General features: G+C 35.6%; 1 protein-coding gene across 36 annotated transcripts in view; it reads left to right on the top strand.

Annotated features, from left to right (window-relative positions):
- The window catches only part of TSBP1 (testis expressed basic protein 1), a 220,018-nt gene that overhangs the window by 162,636 nt on the left and 40,959 nt on the right, over positions 1-16,423 (top strand). For 29 of the 36 annotated variants that reach the window (XM_045057354.1, XM_045057353.1, XM_045057351.1 and 26 more), the window contains 5 exons: positions 2,597-2,617; positions 3,492-3,512; positions 9,756-9,776; positions 13,843-13,926; positions 16,062-16,082. In XM_045057354.1, the coding sequence (XP_044913289.1) occupies positions 2,597-2,617; positions 3,492-3,512; positions 9,756-9,776; positions 13,843-13,926; positions 16,062-16,082 (168 nt within the window). The remainder of the gene's footprint in view (positions 1-2,596; positions 2,618-3,491; positions 3,513-9,755; positions 9,777-13,842; positions 13,927-16,061; positions 16,083-16,423) is intronic. The other 7 variants (XM_045057359.1, XM_045057356.1, XM_045057357.1 and 4 more) reach the window with 3 other exon arrangements.

The following is a 16,423-nucleotide window of genomic DNA, read 5'->3' as shown; positions in this document are numbered from 1 at the left end:
TCAAGGAAATGTCAATTTAAAATTACAATAAAATGTAAGTATCTACTCGCCAGATTGGCAAAAATGTTAAAGTATGATCAACCTGCTAGCAAGGAGATGGAGTAATGGGAACCCACAGTTTTAACAGTAAATGTAAATTGGCATAACCATTTTGGAGGATGGTTTGTCATTATCTAGTTGAAGATACATATATTTAACAACCTAGTAATTCCATTCAGAAAAATGCTACAGAGAAATTCATGCATGTGTGGAAAATGTATAAAAATGTGCAGAGCAGCACTAGTCATCATAGTCAAAAACCAAAAACAATCCCAATATCAACTAATAATAAAATAAATAAATATTGTGGCATAAGCATACAATAAACTCTCTAGAGCAATAAAACAATACAAATGAATCATAAGGACATAATGTGGCTCATAGGAAGCATAACACAAAAGAATATATCCAGTATGATTCAATTTATATAACTTCCTAAATAAGCCAAACTTAAGCTATATTGCTTAGAGGTTGCAACTAGGTGATAACATTAAAAAGCAAAAATATCATAAAAAAAAAAAAAGAAAACAGTTACCTCAGGGTAGAGGAAAGGAGTTATGATACATAGTGGTGGGAAGAGAGGATGCGGGCAAAATAATATTTCTTAACCTAGATGATATTAATATATATGTTTATTTTGTACTTGTTAATGTATACATTTACAGTTCATGCACTTTTCAGGATATGTGTTTTATTTTCCAATTCAAAACATTAATGGAAAAATACTTTATTCTGAATTGCACTTATAGAAAAAGAAAAGTTGCTCACCTTGCCATAACAGCTGAGAGGAAAATGAAACTAGGGAGATTGTGTCCTTTGATCATTCTTCAAAATCTGCATGAAACAAAGGAAAAACCACTGTACTTCTCAAAGGATTCTATTTCTAATACCCTTGCCCTGGATCTATAATCTCTATGAACATAGGCAGTGTTGATTTTGTTTCTTGCAACACACTCAGTGCCTTGCACAGTGCCCAGAATATCCTGAATGAATATTCACTGAAAGATAAATGAATATTCATTGAAGGATAAATGAATGCCTGAATGAAGGGGAAGACTGTCAATACAAACTAATATGTTATACGTGAATCGCACTGAAATATTTGCGTTTCTATTTTAGAAGGAATAACATTATAATTCATTGGTTCCTTGGCTATTTCATCTCTATATCATTCCCCAATCTTCCTAATACCTGAGGGTTATCATTTCCAGTCTTTGAAAATCTTGATACTTCTTTTTTTCTGTTTCCCACCATTACTTAAAATTTTCCTATATCAATGACAATTTTTAACAGGAAGAATAGTATGAAGTAACATTGTCCTGGGGAAACAATTAAAAATTTTTATATCACTGACAAACAAGACTTTCCATTCTGGAAAATGTATTTGAGGTTGGACATTAGCATGGAAGGACGACATCTTAGAGATATAAATGATGTAGAAGGGATGAAAAAGAATTCAAGAAAACAAATGGAATGAAGACAAAGGAAGGCAATTTTATACACTGAGAATCGTACCTGTTCCAGAAAGATTTTCTCTAGAAACAGGTGGGGAAGAAATTGAAGGACAGAATAATCTCCCTCTACCAACCCCTCCTATCTTTGTCAGCTAGGGTTGCACAGCAAAATACCCTAGACTCAGTAATTTAAACAACAGAAATTTATTTTCTCATAGTTCTAGAGGCAGGAAGTCTAAAATCAGGGTCCCAGCATAGTGGAGTTCCAAAAACGGCCCTCTTCCTTGCTTGCAGATGATTGCCTTCTCACTATGTCATCAAAAGGCAGAGAAAGAGAGCATAGTCTGTTGTGTCTTCTTATAAAGGCACTTAATATGTTCCTCCTAGGACAATATTAGAAGAAGCGATTGTTAATCCAGTGAACCCAATACAAATACATTGCATGCACGCTTACTTGCATATCTGTGTTTTCTTCACAAAGAAAGAATTTCAGAATTTAAAAGTAAGACTTTTTTCCCTATATATTTCTTATATATTTCAGTCTCTCATAAAGTCTGAGGCTATGGCTCTACATGACCAGAGGCTCAGATTTCATAATATGTGAAATTCTCTCATTTTGTTACTGATTTCCCAGAAAGTAAAATTTCCATTGCTTTAACAGACCAATGTTAAATTGTTAAATTGACATTTTATACCAAAACTATTCGGTGACAGAAAGAAAAATGAAGATATAGCTGGAAAATGACAAAGATAAATAGTAAGAAGAATGGATATATTAGATATTTGTAAGTAATTTCCTTAAAGGGAGCTTAGAGCTCAGAGATAAGTAAAAAACTGTAATGGAATGTCCCATCCCAATCCCCTGGGGGGGGGGGGGGTTGTAATTGAATGTTGACAGAAATCAAAGAATTAGAGCTATTCTCACAGGAAAGCAGAGATGCTAAAACTCCAGTGCATTTGCCCCAAATCTGTGACTTGGGAGTTTGTGCTCTACCTTAAGAAAGTAACAACATTTGTAATGTTTCTCTAGAAAAAAATAACTAGGAATTGTGTTATTAAACAGGATTATTATTGTGTAAATTTTTTCACTGTGCTATTTTTAGGCATGACTTCTCCTTCCCCTGGTAAGTAATTTTTTTTAATTTATTTATTTTTGAGGGGGGTAGAGGGGAGGAGAGAGAGAATCCCAAGCAGGCTCCATTCTGTCAGTGCAGAGCCCATCATGGGCTTCATCTCAAGAAGCATGAGATTATGACCTGAGCTGAAATCAAGGGTCAATTGCTTAACGGGCTGAGCCATCCAGGCACCCCTACCCTGGTAAGTATTTTTAATCTCATTTATAGTGTTCTCAAATACTCTAAGACCCTTTCCTGCACTTGCTCTTTTTATTTATATTTATAAAACTTTGAGACTTCTGTTTTGACCTGAATTTTTAGAGAGTGAAAAGTCCAGTGGGGAAGGGCACAAGGTATAGGGAAGGAGTAATATGTTTATTTCAGCAGTGTCCTGGGAATGGTTATTTGGCTTAGCAGCCAAAATCAGTACATTTTGTGATTATGATTTGAAAGTAAAGGTGGAAAGAAATAACAAAAGAAATAAGCCTAAGTGAAAATCCATGTTAACAGTGTGCAAATAACATAAGAACTAAACAACAGAGGTGATGTGGGTCACTACCAATTATCAACTGTGCAAAATTGTGTCATAAATTAGACTATCTAATCTTTCCATGATCAGTTTCTTGCTGTAGAAAATTGGGGTAATAATAGTTCCATATCTATAGGATTAAATCAGTTAAATGACAAGAAATAGTTGGAACAATGTCTGCCATATAATTAGACATTATGATAATGGTAATTATGATTACCATTAGAGCTCAGGAAAAAACAAATATATTAGAGTACAGATAGTACTTTAGAACTTAGGAAAAACCAATACTAAGATCTTTAGTGTCCTCAGAGGTAAACCCAACCACATTCATCTCCTTGTCTTTTATTTTAGGAAAAGTTGTAAAATCTACAGGTGAGTTCATTTTTCTATTATTTAATTCAAGAAAGAAATCTAGGTCAAAGAGAAAAATTTGGAATTTGTCAGCATACAAATGGTATTTAAACCCTTATGACCAAGATGAGAATATCTAGGATGTTAGTGTAGGTAGAGAAGAGAGAGAACTAAGTCCTGAAGCCTTCTAACACAAAAATTGAGAACTAAAAGAACAGACAGCAAAGGAGACCAGAAGAAGCAGCCAGTGAGCAAGAACATATGGTCTCTGTAGAGAGTGGTGTCCCAGAAGCCAAAGGAGAAAAGGCTAAGGTAGGAGTGATTAACTCTTCACTCACACTTTCTCTCTTCCATAGTCACAATCCTATTAATTTGTAGGAAATTTTAAAACTCACCGATAAAAATAAATAAATACAGCCAAACACTGCTTTGGCTTTTCTCTGCTCATCTACAGTATTAGGTATGAAAATTAAAGGATCTTCAAATATTAGGCATTGAAACAATTCATAGAATAATAATATGAGTCTTAATCTCCTATCAAATCACACTGTTTATTTATTTACCTTAGAGACTGATATAGACTTTATCAGTAATTTCAATTTCTTTTCCTCCAATTTGAGTGGTTTATGATACCTAAGTGCATGAAGATATCCAGCTCTGAAAACCTCAAAATTATTTTTTTTCAAAATTCTTAAAATTCTTATCTTGCATTCTTAGTTACTCTCCCATTAATCAGAATTTTGGAAGCTATTGAAAGGAAAGTTGTAGGCACTGATTAACTAAAAGAATAAATACATACAACAAATACAATCCTTTATTTTAAAATATGATTGGAGTTAATTTATCTTGACTTGGCATGAAGAGGCTACATTTGACCTGAGACCTAAACAAAGTCATGAAAACACCTAGCAATAAAGTATTCCAGGGAAAGGGAACAAGCTCAAAGGCCATAGAAGGAAGTGAGATTAATAGAAGACAGCCAATATTAACCTCTCATCCAAATCCTCAACACTTAGTATTTTCCAAGTGCTACCACACTGTTCAGTATCAAAGAGATACTTTATGCTTTCAACATTATTTCCATTATTACTGGAGATGTCAAATATCTCTGCATATATCTGTTTTTCTTTTGTGAATTTTTTTTATTCATGTTATTTCTTTTTCTATTGAGTTTCCTGACTCTCGTGGATTTTCAGGGATTCATTGTATAATCTAGTTAATAATCCTTTGTGATTTTTAGACACTACAAATACCTTTTTGTGGTCTATCATATGTCTTTGAAATTTATCTATGATCCTTTCATAAAATAAATAATTAATTTATATTTATTCAGTTGTTCACATGCAGTTTTTTGCTTTGAGAATATTAAAAAGTCCTTCCCTAACTTCAAGGTCATGAAATATTTCACACAATTTCTTCCATTATTATTATTATAGCTTTGTCTTTGAAATTTAGGACTTGAATCTATTTGTCCATATTTTTCCCACTGCACCATGCTGATTTCAATAAAGACATATTAAGCCATTACCAGGTTTCTTTCATAAATGAAGATCCCAATGATTCTGTAGAGAGACCTGAGATCAAAGAGAATGAGGAGTATCACTTCCTCCTCAGTAATCCTGTAAAACTTCTGACACAAATATAATTGTTTGTTAATGTGACAAGTCAACTGCTGAGTCCTTAAGAGAAGCAAAGCCTTGCTCTACTCACTGCACATCTGCAGCATCTGAATATCTGAATCATGGCAGACATGCAAAGGACACTTGTTTTTTTCTTATTACTTTTGTACAACTTAGAATGAGATAGGATGTTGTGGAGTCAAACAAACCTAGACTCCAGTACCAGATCTGTCACTTATTTGGTCTGTTACTGAGCTAGGACAATAGTCCTCTTCTGCCTTAAAGAATGGCAAAGCCAGCGTAAGAGAAAATGAAGAAAATTGGAGTAATAAAGTGAATGAAAAAAGTCAAGGAAGTAAAGTTTAAAGAAAGATATTTAGAGCTCTAGTAATACATTGCCAGCATGGAACTCTGAGGAGGAGACAACATAATGCAGAGAGGGGTTTGCTCTGGAACTAGGTTGCTTGATTTTCAAATTCTGGTGGGGTTTTGGCTATGTGATTTTGGTGATAAAAATGAGGTGAGGGGCACCTGGGTGGCTCAGTCAGTTAAGTGTCCGACTTCAGCTCAGGTCATGGTCTTATAGTTTATGGGTTCTAGCCCTACATTGGACTCTGTGAGGATAGCTCAGAGCCTGGAGCCTGCTTCAGGTTCAGTGTCTCCCTCTCTCTCTGCCCCTCCCTACTGGTGTTCTGTCTCTGTCAAAAAAAAAAAAAAAAGAGAGATAGTAAGATAGGAGTACTCTTTGAATTAAAAAATTCTAAGAATAATGCCAGGGGACTAGAAAGTGGTCAAAATAAATTAACTACTATTATCATTCATTCTATAAAGGAACTAAAGGCCCAGACAAATGTACTATATAGATTTCTTCCAATCAACCAAAGACATTCACTTGTTTCTGGCTTATGTTGACTAACATAGGAGAAGCAAGAGTAAGCTGGCTTTTTATTTATCTCTGTATTCTATAATATTTTATAGTAAGGATTTTTTTTTCTCTCTCTGAATGCTACCAATATCCACCACTGGCAATATAAACTTCTTTCTTCCCTCCTACACTAAGAATATTTTAAGAAACCCAAAACAAAACAAAAAAATTAACTACAAAGTTGAGGTTTTTTTAATGACAAATGTGATCAAACCACACACCTACATATATTTTCTTGTTATACCATTGTAGCAAGGGTGGAAGACTCTATATTATAAATGAACTGAGATATTGAAACTCAACCTGAAGATGTATTTTAGAGAGATATTTAGATGGATGTGTTGGTATTTTATAAACTACCAAAGGAACCTCCAAAACCTCTTACATTTCTTAATTAAAGCAATTTTTGGGGAATCAAGTACATGAAGGATTTTTGCTTAATCAGCCTGTTACAAAACCCAGCTTTGCATATCTCAATATTTTTTAAAAATCTGTATTCTCCTTCCATTAATCACCATTTTTGGAGGGTATTGTCAGTTTGTGGGGAAACTTAAATGCAGTAATTAAGTAAACAAATAACCCAAAATAAAAATAATCTTTCCCCCAAAAGACAAATTGATATAGGAGAGTTTAGATAGAAATAATGGACAAGAACCCAATAAACCACATCAATTAATGGATTGCATATTTTAAAAGAAATACTGTTCTAAATTTAGTTTAAATTCCTTGCCAAAAGCGGGGCGCCTAGGTGGCTCAATTGGTTGGGCGATTGACTTCCGCTCGGGTCATGATCTCATGGTTTGTGAGTTCAAGCCCCGCATTGGGCTGTGTGCTGGCAGCTCAGAGCCTGGAGCTTGCTTCAGATTCTGTGTCTCCCTCTCTCTCTCTGCCCCTCCCCCACTCATGCTCTATCTCTCTCTGTCTTAGAAATAAATAAACATTAAAAAAATTACTTGTCAAAAGCAAACAAAAACAAAATACTAACAGGTGGAATTCACAAGTATTAAGCAAAGAATATTAAACAAATAATGAAACAATTTCATTAAATTAATGAAAATACAGTATAACGGAAAGTAGGGAATTTAAATGGCATGACTTCTCCAAGACTTCCAAATATAACTCACTGCAACATATAGGCAATGTTTCAACCCACTGCAATGTTTGAAGAGGAGAGGCTTAAATCAATTCCTCTTTTAGGGTTCCTGGACCCAATTCCAATGTGGGGTGTTCCCCCACACTTAATTCTGACATTACCTACCCAAGGATCGCATCAGATTCTATAGGTTAAGGGTTCAGTCCTAGAAGAGTGCTCCCTATCCCCACAGTCGTAAGCCTAGGCTGTTACCTGCGCTCCTGACCCACCAGCTACAGACAGCTACAGACTCACCAGCTACAATGACCTCCTCCTCATGTTTGATTAATTTGCTACCTCAGCATATAGAATTCAGGGACACACTTACAGACATTTACCAGTTAACTAAAGGATAAGATAAAAGAAAAAAGTCAACAGCCAGATGAAAAGATACATAGAGCAGGGTCCTAAACAAAGGAACACAAAGTTCTTGTGTTTGTGGAGCTTGGGGCCCAGCTTAGTAACACAAAGAAGCACACAAATCAGATGATTAAAGATAAAACTCAGTGTTGGTGATGCCAAACCGGCCAAAGCCCCAAGAGGGAGCGCTTCAGAGGGTTCTTGGCTTTGCCCAAGAAAGAATTCAAGAGTAAGCCATTTAGAGAAATGGATCAAGATTTATTAAGTATAGAAGTGAAAAAAGGAGACACTTTATAAACAAAGTAGTAGTTTCTCCTCCCAGGTAAGGAAGAGGACCCCTTTTTGCTTCTAACAAAGGGTTTTATATGTTTTTTTAAATTAGCTAATCATACAGAGAAGAGGCTTACTTTTTAACTTTGGGTATATCACTTCCATTGGACAGTTAGTTTTTCCATGGTCTTAGGGTTATAGAATTACCCATAGGGAGTGATTTCAAGAATGTCCAATGTATGTGGCTTTTACTATCAGAAGGAGTGGGGTCTTGTAGTTTTCTAGGAGTCATATCTTGTGACTCTTTTTATGACCTGCTGACTTTTAGGTTAAAGGTCAGCCTAAAATCCAAAATGGCTTTACTTTGGTCAGCTTATCTCCTGAACCTCCCTTCCCTCCTGCCTCAATAGCAAGGTTATAAAAGCAAATAGACAAATTTCTAAGGATAACAGCAAGTCCACAAAATGACTAGATATCTTGACCAAGTAATCACACATTATGTAGGAGTCAAGAAAATAACACAAGAGGAAACAAAAATAAAAATAAAAATAAAAATAAGCTATAAATATAGCCTAAGGTATAGGAAAGAAGCCAAATGTTCACCCGTGGAGAAATAATTGGGCTGTTAATATAATAAGGCAATAAATTACAATTAGTAATGTCAATTTTTTTCCTTTCTAAATTAGAAGTTGTGGGACTAGACAATAAGTTATTTATCTGTTTCTCACTTTGTTAGGTCAGTTAGCTCCAGATGAATGTGAGATTCATTTTTTTCAATGTTTTTTTTTAAATTTCTGTATGCAAAAACTGATTTTCTTTTTAATTGCTTTTCATTCCAAATAACAAAAATCAACCTGAAGATAAGAAAAGACTACCAGTTTAAAAAGTAAATAAAAAGATTAGGAAAGACAAAGATTGACATTACTTATACTTTAGTATTTGAATTATTGGAGGATTGTGGAATAAAAGTAACTAGAGAAACAAAGTAGGGGAGCAAGAAACAAGAACAGTGAAGAGAATGAAAAAGTAAAGCTGTCAGGCTTAAATGACTAGTGTTTTGCCAAGTTATGAAAGGTTTTCTAGTCCCAGAGAGAACAGAAAGAAACTCCAACATTTATTTATGAACTTTGTGCTAACCAGTCTAGGCCCAAGAAAAAATGGTGACCATTGAGTGGAATAAACCTCCCTTTGATAGAGACACAAACATAAGCTTCTCATTTGGTGGGGAATCTCCAGAGGGATGCAACGGAGTTTAGTAGCTAGATCATGAACACCTAGCATGCCTTCCAGTTCCAGATAGAATATATTTTTTTATAAAAGAATCCCTTTCCTTGGGTTAAAGCATCAAAGTAATTGATGCAGGGGCTCCTGGGTGGCTCAGTCGGTTGAGGGTCTGACTTCGGCTCAGGTCATGATCTTAAGGTTCATGAGTTGGAGCCCCACATCAGGCTCTGTGCTGACAGCTCAGAGCCTGGAGCCTGCTTCAGATTCTGTGTTTCCTTCTCTCTATGCTCCTCTCCCACTCATGCTCGTCTCTCTCTGTCTCTCAAAAATAAACAAACATTAAACAAATTTTTTTTTTTAAAGCAAAGTAATTGATGCAGCAGTTTTGATGGTTATTGGGTATTATTTTAAAAGACCCCTAGGGAGGGGCACCTGGATGGCCCAGTCAGTTAAACGTAGGACTTCCATTCATGTCATGATCTCACTAGTTCATGAGTTCCAGCCTCGTGTCTGTTGAACCTAACATCAGGGTCTGAGCTGACAGCATGGAGCCTACCTCAGATCCTCTGTCTCCCTCTCTCTGTGCCCCTCCTGTGCTCTCATGTGCTCTTTCTCTCAAAAACAAATGAATATTTAAAATGTATTTAAAAGACCCCTGGAGAAAGATTAACAATGGGTAAATGTATTGTACACACAAAAGACTGACAATGTTTTTGCTTGTATTTGTATTTCAGCAAAATCAGCTCCACTCTTAAGTAAGTTTATTATCTTTTTTGTAATTTTCATATATACTGCAGTATTACAGACTTTTATTAAACTGAGTTTTCCTTTTCAGTAGCATAAAAGATAACATTGTACCAAATTTTAATGATGTGCTTAAAATTTAATCTTACTGAATAAATTGAGGACTTTGTTAAATCAACTCTCTTTCCAGTGTCAAAAAAGGTTCACCCCGGGAAAAGATACAAACCATGAAATTTTGGGTGAGATGAATTGCAAGCAGGAAAAGGAAGCTAGCCAGGGAAATAAAGAGGCAAAAAACAAGAAATAAGTCATGAAAAGTAAACTGTGGAAGCAACCAATAAACTCTAAATGTAGCACCCTAATGTATTACTATTAAAAAGCTAGACAGCAGGGGGAGTGAATTTTTGAATTGACCATCAACAGTATCTCCACCAGGAATTCCAAATTACTTGGTTCTCATTATAGAAGAATAAGAATTCAGGGAGAGTAAAATATAGGAGGTGAAGGTAGTAGCAAGGTTGAAACCAAGTGAGCTTTGATAAGTTTCTAAAGTACTTCTTCTGTTAGAATCTCAGAGAAAAGGAGAGAGGATGGCTCTTTCATCTCAGCTAAAAGAAGGTTTAGTGTGCAGCAGACGGATACAATCTCCTTCCCCAGAGGGCTATCAGTGATAACGTTCTACAACTCACAAGGGGAAAAAAGTAATGTGCTTCTTTGTCTTTGAATTATACAAGATGTTCCAGCATACAGTAAACTGTTTTCAACTTCCAATTTCTGGTTTATTTTACATTTTCCAGTTACCAGAATGTTCCCTCTCCCTGGCATTTTCAATTCTAGATAAATTCATATTATTCAATCCCACTCTTTTTGTTACAGAATCTATTATTAAAGATTATGGGGAAATATAAACTATACTGAAAGTAAGGAGGAACAATAATAGGTCAGTAATATATATAAAGTTCACATCAAATAAAGAACAACAGTGATGGTGTACAAAAAATTAAAAGGTTAGGTAAGTAAATTAGCAAGGAGAAAAAAGAAATAAAAATTAAGATTACAAATCTTTAATGTTGATAATATCATTAGGATGCCTGAACTTTGCAGTGTATATGGAAGGAATTAAAAGAATAGAGATTTTGCCTACCAAAATACTTTGTCCTCGTCCTTTCCCTTCAATGATAGACTCCAAAGGTGGCACCAAATCCCTGAAGTCCCAAACAACACAGAGGTCAATCATCTAGCCCTTGTCATTTCATGTGTCCAGGAGGGATTTCTCTAGAATTTATACCAATAGACAGTCTTTTTATTTCCAGTTGTTTGCAGAATGCAACAATTTACACATACTCCAACTGTAAGAGAAAGTGTCCCTCACCCCACATCTTTTACACATCTTACTGTTTTGTTGGATAGAAAGCCACCATAAGTAATCTCATATTTTTTCCTTGGGGTTTTCATTTTCTTAAAAAATCATCAATGATCTTTAGGAATGCCACAGATGTAAAACAGTTTGAAGTGCAGAACTCTGGTGGTCAGAGTGAAAATAGCAGGTGCAGGAACATTGATTTCTGCTTTTCTGATGGGTACTTCCTCCTTCCTGGTTGTTTTAATTTACATTTCCTTGACCACTTCCGAGGTGAAGCACTTCTCTACACGTACTTATTAGCCACTCAGGCTTTTACCTTTTAAAAGTAATCCAGTCACATCCTTTGCCTGTTTTCCTATTACATTTCTGGAACCTTTCTTATTGATTTTCTGGCATTTTATGCATTCCAGGGATTCATTCTGTGTGATTGTTAACACATTGAAAATATTTTCTCCCAATGAATCATGTATCCCTGAACTTTATCTAAAGTGAACGGTCTTGAACAAAAATCCTGAGGTCAAATACATCAACTTTTCATAATACTGTTTGTGATTGAAAGTTTTAAGAAAGTTTCAAGACCAAAAAGAGCTTCCACCTTTTCTTTTTTGCCGCAGTTTCACCTTTCACATTCATGTCTTTATGCCATATATTCATACTCTTTCCACTGCACTAAGCCCCAAGGCATCTTTACATTGAACCGGGCTCTCCTACCTAAGAAGTGGTCTTAAAAGATATCCTAACTGGGGTCCTCTTTAGTGTTCCACTAGTACCTTGCTCCACATTTTAATAAAGTAATTACACATTTCTGTAATCATTTAACATAACTGCTGACTTCAACTTTATGACACTATCAAGTCCTTCAAGGGTAGGCTCACTCTGCTCTATTCTTTTCAGTACCAAGGATGGTGCCTGGACCTTAGCAGATACTTAATACACATTTGTGAAATGGCAGAGGCTTACCATTCTCACCTTTCCCACTACTAGAAAGCTTGAAGAGGGATAGAAACATGGGGGAAACCTAAGAATAGAACAAACCCAATTTCAATCCCAGATCTGGCATTAACTAGATTTGACAGGCTCCTAGTTTACAATTCTGTGGCCTCTCAGAAAGGCCAAAAGAGGCCAAAAGGCGATTTTATTTTAAAAACAAAAATGAGGGAGAAAGCGTGACTTTTCTTTTTTATTTTATTATTATTTTTTATTTTAGAGAGAGTGTGTGTGTGTAAGTGGGGGAGAGGAGGGCAGATGGACAGAGAGAGAATCTTTTTTTATTTTTTTAATGTTTATTTATTTTTGAGAGAGAGAGACAAAGCGTGAACAGTAGAGGAAGGGAAAAGAGAGGGAGACACAAAATTTGAAGCAGACTCCAGGCTCTGAGCTGTCAGCACAGAACCCAATGTGGGGCTCAAAACCATGAACCATGAGATCATGACTCGAATCAAAATCGGATGCTCAACCCACTGAGCCACCTAGGGGCCCCAAACAGAGAGAGAGTCTTAAGCAGGCTCCACACTCAGTATGGAGTCTGGCATGGGGCTGGATCCCCTGGCCCCAGGATCATGACCTGAGCTGAAATCAAGAGTCAGACACTCAACGAACAGAGCCACCCAGATGCCCCAAAAGTGTGACTTTTAAACATCTCTACAAAATAAAGTGTTTCAAAAAAGAAAGGCAAAGCTGCAATATTATAGCACCGACACAGCTAACTGGGATGCAGGGAAGCAGTTCCGCATGCTGGAAGGAAGGCTCACAGAGGCTTGGATGCTTTAGCTCAAATTCATAACTGTGTGACTTCAGGCAACTTACTTTACCTTACTGGACCCAGTTTTCTTATCAGTAAAATGGGAAAAATAATAGGATTGTTGTGAAGAGTAGAACAACACCTAGCAAGTGATTTATAAAATTAACTATTATGATTTTATGCTGTACATTTGCTAAAGGCCAGTGTAATCAAAACCTGAAGTCTCCTCGCAGGCATGTGTTTCTGCCTTAACTTAGGAAGAGCTGAAAAAAGTTGGAATTAATTCTTAGTTATATGATTTGCTTTTGTTAATGCTAGCTCCTAAGATGTCCAGCTTTATATATATCCATGTTCTATTTCTTCTTCTGCCTTTCCTTCATACTAAGATCTTTTGTTTTTGTAATTAGCAAGAAATTTTAACGACTAACATAAACATAATGCATACACCTAAGTGTAAAGCAATATTTCTGTCCCTACTTGGCCATGACAGCAGGACTCCAAGCTGTGGGGCACTAAGGAATTAGATATTAAAGCTCACCTTGAAAAACACAATAGGGAGACCATTAGTCAATCCACCACACTCTTCTATTTGTTTTTGTATTTTAAGAATCTCTAAGAAGCCTACAGTAAGTCATTTTCATTTATCTCAATCTGAATATTTCAAAAACAAGTATATGAAGACCTGTATAATATCACTTTGCAAATCATAATATTACTTTCCATTCTAGGTGACACATCTATTAATCAGAACTTTTTAGATTGTGAGGGTTTACAAGAGAGTTTAAATACCGGGTTAACTAACAGAAACACACATCCATGCAAAATAAAAATAAAACCTTGCCTCACTGTTATAGACTGGAATCTATAGAGAGAGTCCAATTTGAGACATAAGAAGTTTGTTTTTGTTTTTAAAGTTGAAATGTTTAAACAACTTACCTACTTTTCTAATAGCTTTTCTACCTTCCTCCTGCAGTAGATGGGAACATAAGGGCACCCAAAGGAATTTGCCCACCTCTACAGAGGTTTCAGCAGATGTCCTCCAACAAAGAACACAAAGGTCAGCAAAATGGGTCAAGTAGTAAAAAGAGCTTTCACTCTACTCTCGTTTTCTGTATTCTGAGACATCTTCTGGGAAGTGAAAAAATAGTAACTTTGATTTTAATCCAGGAAACCTACCATGCCTCTAAGAAGGCATTCATGTCCTAGACAAGTAACATTTTTTGTTATGTTTTCTTTGTATCTGAGAAGATCCTGAAACACCCATCCATGAGTCTGTTCATTTTCTGAATTAAGCATACTGATTATTGGATGATATGAGTTATGAGAAATTCTAATCAACTAAATTTCTTATCAACATCAAACGTAATTTAATCCTGAATTCAAAGTGAATAAAAGTGGAATGAGCAGGGAATCTAAATAAGAATTTTTGCTAGGCTCCTAAGTGGTTTTTAGCCACAGCAAAAGGTGAAGAATATAAATTAAATGGTCCCCAGAAAGAAAATTCACTTTTTTCCCCCACAAAAGTGAGAGCATGAAATAATCATATTCAGAAGAAAAAAGCATGTTATCTGTGAGAAGCCAGATTCAGTCCATTTGGAATCTCAAATGTTGTCATTGTATGTCAACAAGGAACATATGGAGATTCATGTAGTTAATGAACATGAGCCCTGAAATCAGTGAAGAGAAAATTTCAAGAATAAACATTAAGCATTAAATAAATGCAATTTATAACTTCATTAATTTATGATTTAGTGCTTATTAAATGAGTGAGACTAGGGGCACCTGGGTAGCTCAGTTGGTTGAACATCTGACTTCAGCTCAGGTCATGATCTCAAGGTTCCCTGGTTTGAGCCCCACATCAGGCTTACTGCTGTCAGCACAGAACCCACTTGGGATCCTCTGACTCCTCTCTCTACCCTTTCCCCACTCATGCTCTCTCAAAAATAAATAAATAAATAAATAAATAAATAAATAAATAAATAAACATTAAAAAAATAAGTGAGGGGCCTCTGGGTGACTCAGTCGGTTGAGCATCTGACTTCAGCTCAGGTCATGATCTTGCTGACCGTGAGTTCAAGCCCTTCGTCAGGCTCTGTGCTGACAGCTCAGAGCCTGTTTCAGATACTGTGTCTCCCTCGCTCTCTACCCCTCCCCACTCATGCTCTGTCTCTCTCTCTCTGTCAAAAATAAATAAACTTTAAAAAAATAAAAAAAATAAGTGAGCAAGGCTAAAAATGTTGTAGGAGTAGGAAAGACACTATGTTTTTCTTCAAGGTAACTAACAAGACTTCAAAATGATTAACCTCTAGCTACTCACTGAACATGAACCAAGAAAATAGTACAAAAGAAAAAAATTGTAGCAAGCTATTTGCAACTGCATGAGATGTTTTAAGCATAATTTAGGAAAAGTCCCAAGTAGCAAACTATAGCTAGCCTGCTAAGGTAATAAAATATTATATTTTAATAATAAATGGCAATCGTTTTTCTATAAATTAAGATTTTCTGAATCAGCCAGTAAGTCGTCATTTGTTTGGCTTTTTTTTTAAATTATTGAGTGCTTCAAGCTGAAAGAAGAGTCAAAACTGATTACTTTGGCATTATATTCCATGATTATGTTATGCAGAAACAGATCTAATTTTCATTGACTTCCATTCCAACTTCCAAGCATCCCCCATTGAATTTTTCCTGACAAGGAAAAAAAGTCTACTAGTTCTTAAAGGGAGAAATGAAAAACAGACTAAAAGCATTTTGGTATTAGTCCACTTTTTAAATTCAAAATAATAGAGGACACCTGGAAAAAAAGGAAAATAAAAAAGGAAATGAAAAAATAAATGCACTAAAATAGCAAACAACCAAGGTTAAATAAGCAGTGGTTTTCCAGTCTCTGAAAGTTCTCAGAGGCTGGGAAGAAAAACTTAATCAGTCACTGTGATGTGTGTGTGTGGGGGGGGGGGGGAGGGGAGAGCAGTTAAATATATTTTGAGCACACAGACTTCATTCCTCTAATATTCTTTCCTATCCCAGGACTGTGTATTTTACACCCCTAATAAACAGCTTCCTTCTCTGGATTTACAAGGACAAGATGACAGTAGTTTTGGTATTTCTGGCACATCATTTAAAAAGATACCCAAGCGTTTAAGTCCAATAATAAGCTAATGAAAAGGGCTAACGTTTACTTGTTTTGTATTTCAGGTAGAGCTGTACCACTTCCCAGTAAGTTTTTGTCTTATTTATAACACCCGTATGTACTAGACTACTGCAATGTGCATAACATTTTATTCATAGATTTTTCACTTTCAGAAGATCAAAAGTTAATTTAGAGTCATCAGTGATTAACTTGTAGTTGAAGCCAACTGGTTTGTAGAAAGAATAAACTGAGAAATACACTGTTCTTTTTATATCAAGAGAACTGGTTTGTATATTTAAAAAAATTAAATGTCCATAGTAGGACAGAAAAAAATACCAACATTTTAGGTGAAATGCAATGGACACAGGGAAGGAAATTAGTCTTTGAATAAAGGAGAGGGAAGGAAGAAAGAATTAAAGAGATAAAT

Source organism: Felis catus, chromosome B2 (assembly GCF_018350175.1).
Source record: "Felis catus isolate Fca126 chromosome B2, F.catus_Fca126_mat1.0, whole genome shotgun sequence".
Taxonomy (NCBI): Eukaryota; Metazoa; Chordata; class Mammalia; order Carnivora; family Felidae; genus Felis; species Felis catus.
This window is presented reverse-complemented; position numbering and strand designations above follow the sequence as displayed.